Raw genomic sequence first — 19,605 nt, forward strand, 5'->3', positions numbered from 1 at the left:
ATTCAGGCAAAAAAACAGGAAGTTGCCGACGGATCAGACTCACTGCTGCCATCTTGTGGACAAAAGTTAACCGATTAAAATCATGTACCTTTAAATAATTAGAAAAAAAACGGTCAGAGCCACTGCTGCTTCGGTTGTACGGCAGAGAGGCCGGCGTCTGTGTAGCCGTACGGCAAGGCACGGTTTCTCCTGAGTTTCTGAATGCGTGGAGGCGGAACCTCAGCCGGGGGGGGGGGGGCGGAGCCTCAGCCGGGGGGAACCCGGGGCTCGATCTTGAGCGAGAGCTCGTAGAGCGTGTCTTCGTCCATCACCAGGGTTTTATCCAGCAGGAAGTGAGTCACCTGGAGGGGAAGGAAGGACAGAGTCCTCACCTTGAAGTCCGTCTCCTCCCGTCTGTGGTTTCATCGCGGGAAAACAAACAAACAAACAAACGGCACCCGCTAGCGGGGCTACATGCTACACACGCTAACTCCGTTTTTCTCGGCGTGGAAAATGGACGTCCTTTTCAAAACATTGCCCCGGGAATGTGTTTCTTTCTCTTCCTTGTCGAGCGGTGGAACAAACGAACCAGCAGGTGGCAGTAAAGCAACATTTACGGAGGCAAACTGACGTTAAACCCAAAAGAAGTAGCCGCTGCGACTGCGGTGCCGCACCAGATAAACAAACATGGCGGCCTGCGTGGCGCCAGTCAGTATCGTAGTTTTATGGTTCTATACTTTCTCTCCACGCTCTTCAGGGACTCACCTTGGGCTGGTGTTCTATCCGGTACGGAGCCTGTTGGAACTGACGGATCTCCCGGATGATGTGCGAAATCTGCGATAAGCAAAGACGACGTCGACGGGAAGTTTATTCAATCGTCACCGTTCAGAAACCCCAAATACTTTGCGGTTGTTTCTCCGTCCGTCTCGTTTCGAAACGCAAAGGCTGGAGGGACAATAAAATGGCCGCCGGTCTCTCACCATCCTCATCTTGGAGAAGTTGACCAGCCCCTCCTCGGTGAAGTTGGGGGTTCCCTCCTCGATGAAGGCCAGGTCGGTGAGGTACATGCCCAGGTAGGGGACACATGGAGGGTTACAGCTGCACACACAGCGGCAGGCGGCTTCAGTGAGTCTCGGCGTCCCGTCCCGTCCCCCCGTCCCCCCCACCCCGGCGTCCCCACTTACTTTTTCAGCGTCTCTCTGAGGTTCTTGAACCGTCCCTCCGACGACACCGTCTTCTGCAGCCGGTCCATCAACGCCTTCGTCTGAAAACGCAGATTAACTGTCACATATGTCCCCGGGAATAATAGGTGAAGGTTAAATATATATAAATATATAGTTCTCAAAAACTACAGGGAACGACCAAGAAACTAAAGGAAAGGATGAGAAACTACCGAAATATTTTAAACAAACTAGAAGAAACCACAGAAAAAAGGATACAGGAAACTCCTAAACACTACAGAATGTTACAGGGAGCGACAGAGAATTATAATAAACTACATTAAACTACAGGGAGCTATAGAGAATTATAATAAACTACATAAAAATACAGGGAGCGACAGAGAATTATAATAAATTACATAAAACTACAGGGAGCGACAGAGAATTATAATAAATTACATAAAACTACAGGGAGCGACAGAGAATTATAATAAATTATATAAAACGACAGAGAATTATAATAAATTACAGGAACAGAGAACTACAGGAAACTACAGGGAACTACAGGGAACGACCATGAGCTACGAGGAACAACAGGAAGCTACAGGGAACTAGAGAACTACAGGAAACTACAGGGAACTACTGGGAATGACCGTGAGCTACGAGGAACAACAGGAAGCTACAGGGAACTAGAGAACTACAGGAAGCTACAGAGAACTACTGGGAACTACAGGAAACTACAGGGAACGACCATGAGTTACGAGGAACAACAGGAAACTACAGAGAACTAGAGAACTACAGGGAACTACAGGAAACTACAGGGAACAACCATGAGCTACGAGGAACAACAGGAAGCTACAGAGAACTAGAGAACTACAGAGAACTACAGGAAGCTACAGAGAACTAGAGAACTACAGGGAACAACCATGAGCTACGAGGAACAACAGGAAGCTACGGAGAACTCCAGGGAACTACAGCGGCGTCCCGGCGGCCTGCTGAGCACCGGGACTCGAGGAACCAACCTGCTTGCAGACTTTGGCCCAGGTCTTCTTCAGCCTGTAGACGGCGCTGCGGTTCAGCGCCGAGGTGATCTCCAGCACGCCGTTGTAGTTGTTGAGGCAGCGGCAGATGTCGGCCACCGCCAGCCACTTCTCGATGGAGCCGGCCCGAGAGCCCACGTCAGTGTGGGCCATGATCTGAGACGCCACCAGGTTACTCATCTGTGACAGGAGTCAGCAGCCATCATTGTCTTTTCATCTCTTATTTCTTTGAACAGCGTCATAAAGCACTTTGAACTGCCTTGTATCCGACTGGTTCTCGACAAATACTTTTGCTTTATCTCTATTTTAAGGTTTCTTTATTCTTTTCTTTTAAACTTCCCACAAGCTGCATGTATGAATCTGAATCTCATATGCTCAATATTCTCATTCCCAAACAACCGCCCATGATACAGATGAAGGCATCTCTGCACTTAAAAAAAAACCCAACTCATTAATCTCTAACCAGTCCTGTGTCTCCCTCTAGTGGTCATCGGGAGGAAGCGCTTACGTCGTTGAAGTGCTGGCTGGTCTTCATGATGTAGGGCGTCCTCTCCGTCTTGTCCACCTTCATCCAGCCCTGACCCAGGAACTCCCTGCGGGACAAAATGTCCAACGTGACCACGTCCAAGCTCCGATTTTATTTTTTTTACTTTATTACGTTCTAATGTTAAGAAAAGAAAAACAGCTTTTAGGCTCAATTTCGGAGCAAAACTCTCCTTACCGCTTAAACTTTGTTTATTTTGTGCTTTTTGTTGCACATTTTATGGTTTTTAACTAGATTTGGACTGGTTTTTAATCGAGGCGTGTCGGTTTTCAAAAACGTCGTTTGTGCTGAAAAACAGCGAGTCGCATCTGGCAACCCTGGTTGCCGACCGTCAACAGCGTTTTCTTTGCAGCGTGATCGACCGCGTCTGGTAAAGTTCGCGTTTAAAAATGTAACGTGAACGATTGGGCAAAAAAAAAAAAAAAAGTGCTTAAGTGCCAAATTTTTTTTTATACGAGAACAACGTGAATGAGGCACATTATGCAGTTTTTGAAATATCGCAAAGAACGTAAATTGCTACTGCGATTAGCAGCGTGTCTTTTCTACAAGCGAGTGACTCGTGGAGCGTCTTTAAAAAAAAAAAAAAAAAAAGTCTTTGGGGGGGGGGTGGGTGGAGGGGGACTCACTCGTAGGGAATGCTCCGGAACACGATGTGATCCAGCAGCGTGATCTGCTCGGCCAGCTCCATGGCGGAGAGCGACTCGAAGCACTCCGCCTTCGGACTCTCCGCCTGAAGAGAAACTTTATGAGGTGAAACTTTCAAAGAAACATTTAAAAAAAATTATAATATATGAATAAAATGAGGGGAAACCGAGGGGGAAAGGATCAGCTACGTCACAATAACTACAGGAGTCACGTCGACTTGTTGGCTTTGATTTGTCCTTTCAAAACAAAATGCACTTTATCGTCAATGAATCCGATCCATTTCTAAACTCCAGGTGGCGCCACCACTGAGCTTTCAGGAGATTTAATATTAATAGACATTTTGTTTTTATTTTCTATTCTAATTTGCATTCTGCTTTCAGAAGTGGTTGAGAATCTCCAGAATAAAAGCTGGTAAATAAGATAAAACAGCCAGAATAGCTGGAATTGCTAGAAACGGATAAAATAGTGAAAATTCCTCACCCCCCCCCCAAAAAAAATACATACGTGGAAAGTGATGAAACTAAACTGATTAAAATTATGAATATAGCTTCTTTTTTAAGGAAATTTTTAAAAAGGAAGAAGAATTAAGAAAAGAAAAAATAAGATTTTAGGAAAAAAAGGGTAGAAAAACAAAAGGAATTTTTTAAAATTAAAAACAGGAAAAATAAGAAAAAGGAAAAAAAGAAAATAGTAAAGGAAGGAAAATTAGGAGAAAATTAAGAAAAAAAGAAAAATTATTAAAAAATGAAAAAGAAAGGAAATGGAAAAATATAGATTAAAAAAGGAGGAAAAAATTAAATAGAAATAAAGGAAATAGAACTCGCAATTCACTAAAGAATTAAAATCTATGAAAACAAAAAAAACATATATTTTTGTTGTAAATAAAAGTGGCTACAAAAGATAATATAACCATAATAATCATAAATGTAGCCCGAGTTTGTTTTCTGTTTAATATACAGCATCTCCACTCCTCTTCCTCATTTCATGTTTTGTGGCTCCAGATAAAATTTTATTTTGGTGGAAAATGGTGAAAAGGGCTCTTTGCTGCTGTACTTCCTGTTCAACAGTACAAAATAAAAGTGGCTACGATGTAACTTCGAGTTGCTTTATGCTGGACTTTTCAGCCAAAACGGCATTTCAGCCAATGTTAATGTGAACGTTCCCACTTTTAAAGCAACACGGCGCCATGTGGCGCCACCTGCAGGCGCATTTCCACTTGAACGGACACTAAAGCCAACGAGTCTCGATCAAGTTTCTTTAAAACGGGGGAGGAAGTTGATCGTAACGTCAGTCTTACCACGATGAAGTGAAGGAGCGGACAGCTTTTCTGTTCCATAAACCAGGAGAGATAAAATAGTGTGCAATTCTTTAAAACGTCGGGGGGGAAAAACAAAAACAACAACAAACAAAACGTTCTTTGAGGTCAGATTAGTTTGAATACTGACCATCTGTAAAATGTCCTCTATCCTCAGCTGAGCGTCGTCTTGTTCTTCTAGAGAAAGAGCACTGCGGAGGGAAAGTCGTCGTTGTTATTGATCGTTATTGATCCCCGCCGGGCGGAAAAACCAGACGAGACGAGTCGCCGACGCGGTTCAACCTCAAGATGTTGGTCGTGGCTTTGCGCTCCTGCGGCAGCAGGTCGGGGTCCCGCAGGACGTCCTCCAGCAGGCCCACCACCCCCGTCTTCAACACGCTGTTCATCTCAAAGTCCTGCAGCGCAAACAACAACAACATTTGCTTCTTCAAGTCCAGACGCAACTTCAGGAGCGATGAGCCAGCTTCAGCAGCTGCTCCGGAAAAATCACTTTTTTTTTTTTTATATCTCAGTTAAAGAAAATGTTTTGTTGAATTCAAATTGTTTCTTTCAGTGATAATAAGCTTGGAGCCCGACGGTGTTTGACTTCTTAAGAAGGTGTTGACTTCTTTCCTCACTGCAAAATTGTTCCTCGTAGCTCATGGTCGTTCCCTGTAGTTCCCTGTCGTCCTCTAGTTCCCTGTAGTTCTCTAGTTCCCTGTAGTTCTCTAGTTCTCTGTAGCTTCCTGTTGTTCCTCATAGCTCATGGTCGTTCCCTGTAGTTCTCTAGTTCCCTGTAGTTCTCTGTAGTTTCCTGTAGTTCCCTGTAGTTCTTTAGTTCTCTGTAGCTTCCTGTTGTTCCTCGTAACTCATGGTCGTTCCCTGTAGTTTCCAGTAGTTCTCTAGTTCCCTGTAGTTCTCTGTAGCTTCCTGTTGTTCCTCGTAACTCATGGTCGTTCCCTGTAGTTCCCTAGTTCCCTGTAGTTCTCTGTAGCTTCCTGTTGTTCCTCATAGCTCATGGTCGTTCCCTGTAGTTCTCTAGTTCCCTGTAGTTCTTTGTAGTTCCCTGTAGTTCTCTAGTTCCCTGTAGTTTCCTGTTGTTCCTCATAGCTCATGGTCGTTCCCTGTAGTTCTCTAGTTCCCTGTAGTTCTTTGTAGTTTCCTGTAGTTCTTTAGTTCCCTGTAGTTCTCTGTAGCTTCATGTTGTTCCTCGTAACTCATGGTCGTTCCCTGTAGTTTCCTGTAGTTCTCTAGTTCCCTGTAGTTTCCTCTAGTTCTTTAGTTCTCTGTAGTTCTCTGTAGCTTCCTGTTGTTCCCCGTAACTCATGATCATTAACTGTAGTTTCCTGTAGTTCTTTAGTTCCCTGTAGTTCTCTGTAGCTTCCTGTTGTTCCTCGTAACTCATGGTCGTTCCCTGTAGTTTCCTGTAGTTCCCTAGTTCCCGGTAGTTCTCTAGTTCTCTGTAGCTTCCTGTTGTTCCTCATAGTTTTATGTAATTTATTATAATTCTATTTATTATAATTCTATTTTATTCTCGCAAATGGAGAACACGCGCAACACAAATTTGAGTTTTATTTAAAGCACCAGGCTTCGGCATCCTGCCACAAAAATAAGGACGTTACGTAAGGCTGAACGAAGACGGTGGCGGTTTGAGTCCCGGGGAGGCGGCTGACCTTTCAGCGGAGCGAGGAGAACCTCCGTCACAGGAGGAGGGGGGGGGGATAAATAAATAAATAAATTTGAAAAAACATCCGGAGAGCAAGACGCCAGGCGGCCGTCGTCTGCTTCGGCGGGAGAACCGAACCCACGCCACCTCTCGCTCATCGGAGTAAACAGGAAGTGGGTTCACGGCGGCGGCGGCGGCCTCACCTGGGAGTGTTTGGAGACCCAGTGTCGCAGCACGTTGAGAACTCTGTTGGTGGCGGCTCTGCGGATGATGAACTCTTTGTCGCAGGTTTTCTCCGAGTTGGTAAAAGCTGCGGGCGATTTAAAAAAATAAAAAAATAAAAAAATTTAACATTTACAAAAACTTCAAACTAAAAGCTGTAAGAATGTAGAATTATCTGGCCTTTTGTAGGAACCTGATTAAAATGAAATTTTTTTTTTTTTTAATTATCATTATGATCAGCCTGATTCAGCCACTCTCACTGCAGGATGTTAGTATTTGGAGAAGAAAACTAAATGTATTTATTTTCCGCTTTGAGAAAAATCCCCAAATACTTACAAAAACACTTGTTTGTGAGCTAAAAAAGCCGATTCTGATTTATAGTCTCACCAGTTAAAGACATCGGATTTCAACTTTCTTCTCCAGCGCATGAAAAAATGTTTCACCGCCCATGATTTATTTTTACTTTTTTTCTCGAGTGGCGAAGATACTTTCTTATACAGTCGGATCCGTCTTCTCTTTGATTAAAACTATCATGTTTCTTATTGAAAAGTTTTACTAAACCCGATCAGGTATTTTTTTTTTACATTTATTTGATCAAACACACAATTGTTTTATTTCTTCTTATTATTGTTCATTTAATATTTTATTTGAATTTCTTTTTATTTGTATTCATTCTATTCAACACACATTGTCTTCTTATTGTTATAACTTGTAAATTTTTTTTCCTATTTATTCTTTACTTATATTTTAATTTCTTTATATTTTATTTGTATTTATTTTTAATTGTATTTATTCTATTGAACACACACACATCTTATTAATTTACTTCTTATTCTTATCGTGATACTTTTTAAAAATATTTATTTTAGTGAACACACTATTTTTTTCATTTCTTCTTAATTTTTCATTTTACTTTCATTTATTTTTAATTGTGTTGAACACTATTCATTTATTTCTTATTCTTATACGTTTAATTTTTTTTTTTTAATATTTATTCTATCGAACACACTTTACTTTATTCATATATTTATTACTATTATACATTTACTTTTTTTAAAAATGTTTTAATATTATTTATTCCATCAAACACACTATTTAAATTGAAATTCTTTAATATTCCGGCATGTAAATGTCTTCTCTTAATAACCGCTGGAACAACTGAGCTGCTTTATAAAACTGAACATCGACACTATTTGAACGTCTTTTAATCGTGACGCTTTCAAAACTTTTTTCTTTTTCTCTCCGCGGAACTTTCCGGCGAGTAAAGTTACGGCGCCGCTCACCCTGGGAGCTGCTGTGCCCGGCGGCGGCCGTGGCGATGGCGAACGCCGAAGCCGGCGACATCGTGCAGCGAGAGTTCTCCCCCGGTGTGACTGTGACGGACCAGAGACGTTAAAAACAAACAAACAAACAAACAAAACAACGACAACGACAAAGCAGCTCTGCACACCGTCGGCGTCTGAGCGCCACCGTACCTCCCGTCTGACGATAGCGGAGGTGACGCGGCGTCGACGGCGAGCGGCAGGGGGACGAGTCGCCCGGCTCGCTGATGGACGGAGACTCGGGGAGGAACTTGTCCAGCGAGACGGATTCCAGGACGGCTGGTGGGAAACGCAAGGAGAGAGAGAGAGAGAGGGGGGGGAGAGAGAGAGAGAAAGAGAGAGATAGGGGGGGAGAGGGAGAGAGAGAGAGAGATATAGAGGGAGGGAGAGAGAGAGGGGGGAGAGCGAGAGGGAGAGAGAGAGATGGGGGAGAGAGGGAGAGAAAGAGAGAGGGGGAGAGAGAGAGGGGGGGAGAGAGAGCGAGAGAGAGGGGGGGAGAGAGCGAGAGAGGGAGGGAGAGAGAGAGGCAGAGAGAGAGAGAGAGGGAGGGAGGGGGAGAGAGAGAGAGGGAGGGAGGGGGAGAGAGGGAGAGAGAGAGAGGGGGGGGAGGGGGAGAGAGAGAGGGAGGGAGGGGGAGAGAGGGAGAGAGAGGGAGAGAAAGAGAGAGGGAGAGACAGAGAGGGAGAGGGAGCGAGAGAGAGAGAGAAGGAGGGAGAGAGAGAGAGGGAGGGGAGAGAGAGGGAGAGAGAGATAGAGGGAGGGAGGGAGAGATAGAGACAGGGAGAGAGAGAGCGACTTCTAATGTCAGTATTTTAAGATGAAAGTGGTTAAAAACATTTTTTTATTAAATAAAACTCAAACCTGTTCTGCATTTGCTTTATTCGTATTTTTATTTTAATTTTTTTAAACAAAGGAAGGATCACTTCTAATGTCGGTATTTTAAGAAAGTGGTTCCAAATAAATTAGAAAAATCAATTATTAAATAAAACTCAAACTTCTTGTGCATGTTCTCCATTTGCTTTATTCATTTTATTTTATAAAACAAAAATCCCTTCTAATGTCAGTATTTTAAGATGAAAGAGGTTAAAAAAAAGTGTTTTTATTAAATAAAACTCAAACTTGTTGGGCGACTGAACGTTCTATTCTGGGCGCAGAGCTCTCCAGCGCCCCCTTCAGTTTCATTTTCCTCTTCGGCGAGGCTCGGGGTGAGCGGCCCTTTCTTTTCTTTCTTTCTTTTCTCTCTCCTCCTTTCTCTCCTCCCCGGCTCGTTGTGGGAGATTTCCTGACCCGCCGCTCTCATGGCGATGGAGCCGTCGGCCGGAGCCAGATGGTGATCTAAGAGCACGATTATTCCTCTGTTGGGTAACGGTGACCCACTTCTGTCCTCCGCTGCCGAGCCGGTCGGAGCCTTTACCCATCAAATAGGCACTGCTTTTCTTTTCTTTTTTTTTTTTTATATATATATTATTATTATTAACATTATGGAGGAAACTCAAACACATCCCCATCACATGACGGCAATAAATAATAAAAGGGTAATTAAATCAACAACGGTTGCTTGTGCACTGAGCAGTGGTGGCGTCGTTTCCCTCAAGACGACGGTTTGTTTCCTGTCGGCGCAAAGAAAAACTCCGTCTCCATACTGGGACCGCTTCACCACACTTCTTCTGGGTCCCGCCTGCTTTTTGCACACGTCAACGTGGGAATCGTCCCGTCTCCCTGACAACAACGCATTACGCCATATTAACCACTGAACATGACACATATGGAACGGGGTTACGTTTCCATGACTACCAAGCATCACAGCCGAACATGGCGACAACATAACAGAGCACGACTCCACATTAATCGTCACGTTTCCATGACAACAGCATGACGACGCACTAATCATGTTTCCATGACAACAGAGCGAGACTCCACATTAATCGTCACGTTTCCATGACAGCAGAGCACGACTACACATTAATCACGTTTCCATGACAACAGAGCGAGACTCCACATTAATCATCACGTTTCCATGACAACAGAGCACAACTACACATTTATCTTGTTTCCATGACAACAGAGCATGACTCCACATTAATCATCCCATTTCCATGACAACAGAGCATGACTACACATGAATGTTGTTTCCATGACAGCAGAGCACGACTACACATTTATCTGGTTTCCATGACAACAGAGCATGACTACGCATTTATCTTGTTTCCATGACAACAGAGCACGACTGCACATTAATCATCACGTTTCCATGACAACAGAGCACGACAACACATTAAACTTCACGTTTCCATGACTACCAAACATGGCAACATGCAGACTGTCGTGCTTCCATGACTACTAAACGATGATTTCTGGAGTGTGAAGTCTCCATGACGACACATTTAAGCATCGTGTTTCCACGTGAATACTCAGAGCAGATGACACAATAATCATGTTTCCGTGGCAACAGAGCAAGTCGACGCATTCAGCGCCATTTTCCCATTGCGACCAAACATGACGACACGTGTGGATCATGTTTCCGTGACGACACTGGGAGTTCCATGTTTCCACGGCAACCAGGTATTGCCAAGTTGCACTTGCTCACTGACACACGACCTCGACAGCACGAAACGACTACAAAAAACCCCCCCCTACATTTTCATTACTAAAAACAAGAACTTGTCATTGACCTGCTGTGTTTCATTAAACAAACAGATTCCAAGTATAAAGTTGTGGCGAAGACTTTCAACCGAAGTACAACGAACTCCACGATCGCCGGGACAACAGACACAATATGCATCACTCTGCTTGTGCGGCGGCGGCGGCGGCGGCGGCAGCGGGACGACTCACCGCGGCGGATGCTTCTCCTCAGCTTCCCGCAGAAGGCGTCGAGGCGAGGCAGCTCGCCGCTGACGTCCTCGCCGGCGGCCGTGCCGGGCTCGGGCGAGCCGGGCCCGCGGCTCAGGTCCAGCGGCGCCCTGGTGGAGCCGGGGGGCGGCGAGCTCACCCCCGAGGCCTGGGGGAGGCTGGGCGAGCGCGTGGCGGTGGGCGGCGGCGAGGAGAAGCCCGCGGACAGCGGCCTGGTGGCGCCGGGGGGCGGGGACGAGATGGAGGGGCAGTGGGTGGAGGTGGGCGAGCTGGCGGCGGAGGAGGACGGCGTGGCGGACAGGTCCAGGGCGCCCGTCTTCACGCCCACGGGCGAGCTGAGGGACAGCTTGCGGCAGTGGACCGGGGAGGAGGTGCGGGACGGGATGGAGAGCGGCGGCGGCGAGGAGAACTTGCGGCACAGGCGGGGGGACTTGTTGTTGAGCGGGTCGGCGCCCCAGGCGCCCTGGTTGGTGGCGAAGAAGAGCTCCAGGGACCTGAGGGGGGGAGGAAGACGACACGACCTGACGCTCTGGCGCAAACAAAGAGGGGAGAATCAGCAGCCGGGCTCATTACTTGGACTGGTCCAGCGCCAGCTGGGTGATCTTCAGACTGTAGTCGGGACAGAGGGACATGATGGACAGACGGTCACATGAATGCTGCTCGATCCTGAGGCGGCGGCGGCGGTGATGAGAGGAGGATGAGAGGAAGATGAGGGTGGAATGAGAAGCAGCCATGAGGGGGGAAGGGAGGCGACGACTCGCCGGAGTGAACGTGTGACGAGAGACAATCTTAGGAAAAACCAACAGGTTTGACTCCTGATTTACCGTATTTCCTGGAATAGAGGTCGAACTCCTCTTTCAAATGTGTCACAAAGAGGAAAAGATAAAAGACGTTCATGTCCAGATCAACTGGGTCCATCGGCTGCTTAATATGAATTTACTTTCTCAGATTTTTAACTTGTTTTAGTAACAGTTTCCACTCTGGACACTTTTTTTGCTGCATATACACTGCAAGTTATTTCGCACTTGTCAAGATTTAAAATATTATTTTTTAAACAAGAGAATTTGACTTGTTTTTAAAAAAATCATCTTAAATCAAGGTTGAAAAAAAAAAAATCTTATTTTAAGATTTCCCATCAAGGAAAATATACTTGCTGTACGTACATGGACGAGTAATCAAAACAAATTAAAGTAATTTTATAAATCAAATTGTGTAGTATGAGAGAGTATTGTGGCGATTGAATAAAAAAAAAAAAAAGGAAAAGAAGAAAAAAACCTCATGTGCTTCAGAAAAAAGTTGAAAATCAAAGTAAATTTTTTTTTCAGAGGTAAAAAAGTGTTTTTTTATACAATGTGGAGACATTTGTTAAAAAAAATTCTCTGTAAAATAAAAAAAAATCCTCGATTTTGATTTTTGACTTCTGAAGCGTATGAGTTTCAGTTTTTTATAAACCTCCAATTTCATTTCTTCAATGGCCTTAACATTCTTCCATATTGCAGCAAGTAATTTTATAAATCAAATTTAGTATTTATATCTTGTATGTACACTGCCCTTTTTGTACAGTGTATTATTTTTTTCTCTTTGAAGACATTCTTCTTGCTCTGTCAGTCAAATACAGCAGTATTTATTTATATTAGAGACTTTACGGTACTGTGGTATTAATTTGCTGTCACACGGCAACATCTAGTGGTCCATGATTCTATGTATTTGTATATGTAAAAGGTAAAAATTCACTTCTCTATACAAGTTCAAGGAGCAGTCAAACATCTATAAAGAAAAAATAAATTAAAAAAATAAATTATTGTCTGGGAAATACGGTATTTCGTCTGTCCTCCAACTGGAGTTAAAAGTAAATTCTAGTTTATTTACTCTGCTTGATTTGTGTAGTACGGGAGAGTATTGTGGCGATTGAATAATAATAATAAAAAAATGAGGTAAAAAAAAAAAGAAAAGAAGAAAAAACTTCAGAAAAAAGTTGAAAATCAAAGTCGAGGTTTTTTTTCCGAGGTAAAAAAAATTTTTTTGGGTTACAACGTGGAAACATTTGTTAAAAAAACAATTTCTCAGAAAAAAAAACAAATCTCAACTTTGATTTTTGACTTTTTTTCAGAAGCGTATGAGTTTTTTTTGTTTTTTAATCAATTTCGTCTCTTCAATGGCCTTAACATTCTCCGCTAGTGCAGCCCGAGTTCCCCGTTAATACACATTTTTTTTCAGCGCCGATGAAACAGACGGATGCGAAGCCATTTTTTTCCCCCAGATTTGTGAAGAAGGTTGACAGACAGGAGACTTGAAGCGAAGGCCCCCGTCGCTGAGGAGTTTAGTTATTTTCAACTCCCAGGGCGCTCCTACCTCACGGGGATGGAGGTGAACGGCTTCTTGTAGATGTCGGCCAGCTTGTCGATGACCACGGCGGCCGTGGTGAAGATGCGGTAGGTGTGGAGGAAGGTGTTGAGGAAGTCTATGGAGAGGAAGCGCAGGTCGGTCAGACGCTCCAGGAGGCGCTCCACGCTGGCGTACCGGATCTGCGGGACTTTGCAGGAGTTGAGCGTCTTGCTGAAGCAGATGTCCACGTCGTCTTTGTGCAGCCGGGCGTCCGACCTGCAGACGAAGAGGACGACGGTTTTTCTTGCAGAGCAGAAAATATTGGCAAAGTTGTTCACAAGTTAACTTGAAATAAGACTGGAAATAAACTGTCTTTGAGCATTTGAACACACAAAGTCAAAACTTGTGCATTTGCTTTAGTCATTTTATTTTTTTTTTAAAAAGGAAGGATCGCTTTTAATGTTATTTTAAAATGAAAGTGGTTCTAAATAAAGAAAATATTTTTTAAATTAAATAACTCAAACTTGTTGTGCATGTTCTGTATTTGCTTTATTCATATTTTTATTTTTTTTAAACAAAGGAAGGATCGTTTTTAATGTTATTTTAAGATGAAAGTGGTTCTAAATAAAGAAAATTTTTTTTTTTAATTAAACAACTCAAACCTGTTGTGCATGTTCCGCATTTGCTTTATTCGTATTTTTATTTATTTTTTCAAACAAAGGAAGGATCAATTCTGATGTCGGTATTTTAAGAAAGTGGTTCCAAATAAATTAGATAAAACTATTAAATAAAACTCAAACTTGATATGCATGTTCTCCATTTGCTTTATGCATTTTATTTTATTAAAGAAAAAAATCACTTCTATTGTCGGTATTTTAAGATGAAAGTGGTTAAAAAAATGTGAAAATGTATTAAATAAAACTCAAACTTGTGCATGTTCTGTATTTGCTTTATTCATATTTTTATTTATTTTTTCAAACAAAGGAAGGATCACTTCTGATGTCGGTATTTTAAGAAAGTGGTTCCAAATAAATTAGAAAAAACAATTATTAAATAAAACTCAAACTTGTTGTGCATGTTCTCCATTTGCTTTATGCATTTTATTTTATTAAAGAAAAAAAAATCACTTCTTATGTTGGTATTTGAAGATGAAAGTGGTTAAAAAAATGTTTTTCATTAAATAAAACTCAAACTTGTTGTGCATGTTCTGTATTTGCTTTATTCCTATATTTATTAGTTGTTTTTTTTTTTTAAACAAATCACTTCTAATGTCGGTACTTTAAGAAAGTGGTTCCAAACAAATTAGAATTGATTTTTTATTAAATAAAACTCAAACTTGTTGTGCGTGTTCTGTATTTGCTTTACTTATTTTATTTTATATAAAAAAAGAAGGATTACTTCTAATGTTAAGATGAAAGAGTATTTATTGTCAAGCGGTTCCAATAATAATAATAATAAAAAAAAAACAATTTAAATTCGATAAAACTCAAACTAGGAGTTTTATGCTTTTTCATTATGTTTCTGCTTTTACATTTTCAGACTGTTTCTACATTATAACTTTAAAATTTCCCCCAAAATCATTGAAAATGTTCTTGCGCACACTTTTCCCCGGCAAAAACACAAATTTATAAAATCCCAAGACATTCTTGTCTTTTTTTTTTTTCTTTTTTAAATTTCCAAATACAATGCACTATGGCCGTAGTAAATACTTGTTCTGCACATGCTCAGTAGAGCCAATCAGAACAAAGTTTCCCCCGTGGTGTCATGACTCCACGTTCTCCTGGGACTTGGTGCTTTTATTTTGACGGTGGCAGTAACAACAACCCGACGTGGTCGTCTGTCCACTCGGATGTCCCGTCTCCTCGCTATTGTTCATGTTTATTTTAAAGTCTCTGCGTCGCCTCGTTCACCCACTTCCTCTTACTTGATCATGTGAGGCACAGACACCTTGGAGTTTTCCTCGAACACGCTGGTCATCAGGCCGTTGCAGCGGATGTTGTCGATGCACTGGAACGACAAACCGCCGAGTCACCGTCTGGACGACTCGTCAACAAACCCGTCCCGCCCTCCTCCTCCTCCTCCTCCTCCTCACCTGACTGATGTCGCTGGTCCAGGCGGCTTTTTCCTGGCGGGACGGCGCCAAGAGGACGACGGAGAAGGCCTGGCCGTCGGGGGGCTCCACCACGACCTTGAACTGCAGGTGGTTGAAGCCTTGACCGGCCGCGTTGTCTGGGGAACGGCGGCGGAGAGCAAACGGGTCACGGGGGGCCGGAGGACGTACGGGCGGGACGGAAGGGAGGGGCGAGGGACATGCCAGGATACTCACAGTCTTCGTCGTTGACGTCCAGCTCCTCGATCAGGGTGCACTCGATCAGGGACAACGTCCCTCCTTGCTGGTCGGCGGATAGAAATAAACACGTTCGTATCATGACCTGCATATCGACTTAAAGCACCCGTATTGCACTAAATCGACTTTTCTGTGCTTTAAACATCATAAAAGTGCTATTTGGGGTTCATATACATCCCCAAAGTGGGTTTTTTTTTCCATTGATTCCCTCAAGCTTGAGTTCACAGCGACGTTTCTCTGTTCTCACTGGTGGGGGAGCTCAAACGCGTTGATTCAATTTGATGACGGGGCACCACCGTGCTGACGCGGCACAGAGCTGGAGAAGCCCCGCCTCCAGGAACACTGACATCAACCAAAACAAGACACGCCAATCAGCGCTAATCTCTCGCTGCCAACTGGTACCTTCCTTTTCTGTTTAAGTTACCGTCTTTGTGTTTTTTTCATTTATGTTGTGTTTTTCAATTTGCAGTTGTTTTTTTCAATTTGCTGTTGTTTTTTTCAATCTGCAGTTGTTTTTTCAATTTGCAGTTGTTTTTTTCAATTTGCAGTTGTTTTTTTCAATTTGCAGTTGTTTTTTCAATTTGCAGTTGTTTTTTTCAATTTGCAGTTGGTTTTTCAATTTGCTGTTGTTTTTTCAATTTGCAGTTGTTTTTTTGAATTTGCAGTTGTGTTTTTCAATTTGCAGTTGTATTTTTGAATTTGCAGTTGTTTTTTCAATCTGCAGTTGTGTTTTTGAATTTGCCGTTGTTTTTTTGAATTTGCAGTTGTGTTTTTGAATTTGCAGTTGTTTTTTTGAATTTGCAGTTGTTTTTTTTCAATTTGCTGTTGTGTTTTTCAATTTGCTGTTGTTTTTTTGGAATTTGCAGTTGTGTTTTGGAATTTGCTGTTGTGTTTTTCAATTTGCAGTTGTTTTTTCAATCTGCAGTTGTTTTTTCAATCTGCAGTTGTGTTTTTGAATTTGCAGTTGTGTTTTTGAATTTGCAGTTGTGTTTTTGAATTTGCAGTTGTTTTTTTGAATTTGCAGTTGTGTTTTTAGATTTGCAGTTGTTTGTTTCAATTTTCAGTTGTGTTTTTGAATTTGCAGTTGTTTTTTTCAATTTGCAGTTGTGTTTTTCGATTTGCAGTTGTTTGTTGCAATTTGCTGTTGTGTTTTTGAATTTGTTGTTGTGTTTAATGATTTGCTGTTGTGTTTTTGAATTTGCAGTTGTGTTTTTGAATTTGCAGTTGTTTTTTTCAATTTGCAGTTGTGTTTAGTGATTTGTTGTTGTGGTTTGCACTTCAGGGCCACCGTAGTATCACCCACATTATTACCCCACACGAGCATAGGATGGACCCCCCCCCCATTGTCTCTGCCATGATAGCTATGTCCACTGGAGGGCACCAGAGGTAAGTAACAGCCACTTGAGGCTCACCTTGAGGAGGTGGAGTTTCCCTCCGGACGTTCGCGTGCAGATGAGGAAGTGTTTGGTGAAGAGGAAACACTGGCGCTCGCCTTCCTTCCTCAGCGACAGCGAGCCCAGGCGCACCTTGCTCAGCACACCTCGCTCGCTGCTGGAGGGCAGCTGGACGAGGGAGCCTGCCCGGGATAAACAACAACAACAAAGAGACAGACGACGAGGGAGTGAGGGAGGGGTGGAACGTCGGAACCGATTTGATGGACGGACGGACGCACCTTGGCGGACGAAGGTCTGACTGGTGTCCAGCAGGATGTCGCAGCCCTCCACGATCATCCGCTCGATGGCCAGGTTCTTCCTGATGTTCTCCGTGTCGCTCACCTCATCGTGCATCATCCTGGCGGACAATAGTGGCAGAACATTTTCAATAAATGGCCAAAAAAAAAAAAAAAAAAAATTCCACAGGGTTCTGTCTTAGGACCTATACTGTTCTACATTATACACGCTTCTTATAGGGAAAATTCCAAGGACTGACTTCATTGACGTCCATAACTACAACAAGTTATTGAAAATGGTACCTTTTGCAAAGTGCACTTACTTGGAGAGTTCCTCCAGTTTGGATTTGGCGAACTCCAAACTCTTGCGCTCCACGTGCTCGTGAGGCGTGTGCGCTAGCAGCTCGTGGAGCGTGATGATGTAGCGCGGTATCTGAGACAGACACAAACAAGATTTGTACAACAAATACTAATAATAATAATAATAATAATAAGAAGAAGAAGAGCACATCAGAACCCAGAGGAAAACCTCGTACGGTGTCCATATTGTTTCAGGTGTTTAAAAAAAAAAAAAAGATGGACGCTAAAAGATGAGCTCCTTGTTACGGGTGTAGAAAGTATCGAGAAGTCGCTGTGCTAAACTGAGCTGCAATTGATTAAATTTAAAAAAATAAAACAACAACAATGGCAACTGTTTCTGAAAATGATTGAAAAATAGAAGTGGCCCCAGTCATTTTCCTTGAGATACTCCGGAAAAAAGAAAGAAAGAAAGAAAGAAGAAAAATCAAGCTCAGGGGAGTTAAAAAAATAATAAAAATAAATAAATAAGTAAATAAATACATATATATTATTTTTTATTATTAATTTATTTATTTTTAACAGTGTATTCTGGTGTGAAAAAAAGTCAGAGCTAATAAATATGCTGTGTTACTTTAATGTAAATTTTCAGATAGTTTTAAACATATATAATAATAAGAAAAAAATTATATATATATATACACACACACACGTATATATAATAGGTGTATTCTGGTGTGAAAGAAGACATCTACTGGGTGATCTTTAATGTAAATTTCCAGATAGTTTTACTGATAACTATTTAAAAAAAATTATATACAGTAATATTAAAAATATGTGTGAGTGTGTGTTTAACCCCCCAACAAATGTAATTAACAGCACATTAAATAGAACATTTAAATATTGGCAAATAAAACTTGGGAAAATGACTGGGGCCACTTCTGCTTTAAAAATGTCCCACTCATTTTCAGAAACATCACATATCGTGACACTTCAAAAAAACCAAAACAAAAAAAAACGAGCGTGCAGCACCTGGAACATGGGGTAGGTGAGGAAGGTCTCCAGCATGCGGCCCTCGCAGGCGGCGTTGGACTCGTACTGCTTGAGCAGCTTGTCGAAGTCCCGGTTCTGCTTGCAGTTGGCCAGAACCTGCAGGCTGTACTGGTGGTTCCGGACAAACTCCTGGTAAATGTTCAGCATCGGCAGCAGGATGTCGAACAGGTCGGCTGAAAGAAGCACCGGCAGGTTTAAAGAGGAATGATCATACCAAAAAAAAAAAGTTATATATACATATACACATATATATATACAATTGCGTACCTGAAAAATATAGACAAAAACACTACTTAATGACAGTAATGTCAGTACTTGTAATCAGTTACTTTCACGCCTTGTGATTCTAAAAGCAGCAGTGTAGAATATTTAGTCTAAACTTAGTAATTTCCTCATTTTAAGTGGATTTTCAGGTGTCGTAAAAAATAGACATTTCGAATGGCATGAACATTTTTTCCCAAAAAATGTTGGGGGAATTTATTACATAAAAGTTTGCAAAATGAAGAAAGTTTATCGCGTGAATTTTTTTTTCAACAATTTGGATTCGATGACCACGTTGCTGCACTCACCCAGAACCAGAGTGGGCCAGTTGGCGATACGAGCGTTCAGCCCCTGGTGGAAGATCTCATGGAGGAACATGATCGTCTCGCTGTGGGACACAACAAATCATTTAAATTTTTTTTTCTTATTTTTGTTTTTAAAATCTCCCGTAATCTGCCCGTTCGGTGGGGGGGGACCTGTTGAGGAAGACGCTGCTGACGTCATCGTGGCTGATGGGCGGCTTCTTGGAGCTGGCGGCCATGCGGAGCGGCCGCAGGAAGCAGTTGACCAGGATGGACAGCTGGTGGACGTACTCCGTCTCCGCCTCCACCATGGTGAAGACGATCTGGTTCCTCTTCCTCATGCTCTCGGCGTGCGGCGAGCAGATGTAGTCCTGGACGATGAGCTTCCACTTCCTCCGGCAGAGCCAGCCGCGCATGAAGCTTTGCACCTGCGGGGCATCAGTCAATCTATATATAAAAACTCTACACGAGGCGTTCAGGGGCATCAGTCAATCTATATATAAAAACTGTATATGAGGCGTTCATGGGCATCAGTCAATCTATATATAAAAACTGTATACGAGGCGTTCATCAGCATCAGTAATTTGAAGCATCTATATCTAAAAACTGTGTATGAGGCGTTTAGGGGA

General features: G+C 42.6%; 1 protein-coding gene across 1 annotated transcript in view; it reads right to left on the reverse strand.

Moving 5' to 3' along the window:
• Positions 1-245: 245 nt before the first annotated feature.
• Positions 246-19,605, reverse strand: part of rasgrf2a (Ras protein-specific guanine nucleotide-releasing factor 2a) — a gene marked incomplete at both ends in the record, with an annotated part of 35,190 nt that continues 15,830 nt past the window's right edge. The window contains 25 exons of the mRNA XM_080509992.1: positions 246-341; positions 745-813; positions 960-1,077; positions 1,164-1,243; positions 2,162-2,359; positions 2,688-2,772; positions 3,350-3,453; positions 4,666-4,695; positions 4,814-4,874; positions 4,966-5,078; positions 6,532-6,638; positions 7,834-7,923; positions 8,026-8,151; positions 10,705-11,216; positions 11,296-11,388; positions 13,075-13,323; positions 14,972-15,054; positions 15,140-15,276; positions 15,374-15,440; positions 16,807-16,970; positions 17,067-17,185; positions 17,387-17,496; positions 18,393-18,586; positions 18,983-19,062; positions 19,151-19,404. Coding sequence (XP_080366118.1) covers positions 246-341; positions 745-813; positions 960-1,077; positions 1,164-1,243; positions 2,162-2,359; positions 2,688-2,772; positions 3,350-3,453; positions 4,666-4,695; positions 4,814-4,874; positions 4,966-5,078; positions 6,532-6,638; positions 7,834-7,923; positions 8,026-8,151; positions 10,705-11,216; positions 11,296-11,388; positions 13,075-13,323; positions 14,972-15,054; positions 15,140-15,276; positions 15,374-15,440; positions 16,807-16,970; positions 17,067-17,185; positions 17,387-17,496; positions 18,393-18,586; positions 18,983-19,062; positions 19,151-19,404 — 3,339 coding nt within the window. The remainder of the gene's footprint in view (positions 342-744; positions 814-959; positions 1,078-1,163; positions 1,244-2,161; positions 2,360-2,687; positions 2,773-3,349; positions 3,454-4,665; positions 4,696-4,813; positions 4,875-4,965; positions 5,079-6,531; positions 6,639-7,833; positions 7,924-8,025; positions 8,152-10,704; positions 11,217-11,295; positions 11,389-13,074; positions 13,324-14,971; positions 15,055-15,139; positions 15,277-15,373; positions 15,441-16,806; positions 16,971-17,066; positions 17,186-17,386; positions 17,497-18,392; positions 18,587-18,982; positions 19,063-19,150; positions 19,405-19,605) is intronic.

This window comes from Blennius ocellaris (genome assembly GCF_963422515.1).
Source record: "Blennius ocellaris genome assembly, chromosome: 15".
Classification (NCBI taxonomy): domain Eukaryota; kingdom Metazoa; phylum Chordata; class Actinopteri; order Blenniiformes; family Blenniidae; genus Blennius; species Blennius ocellaris.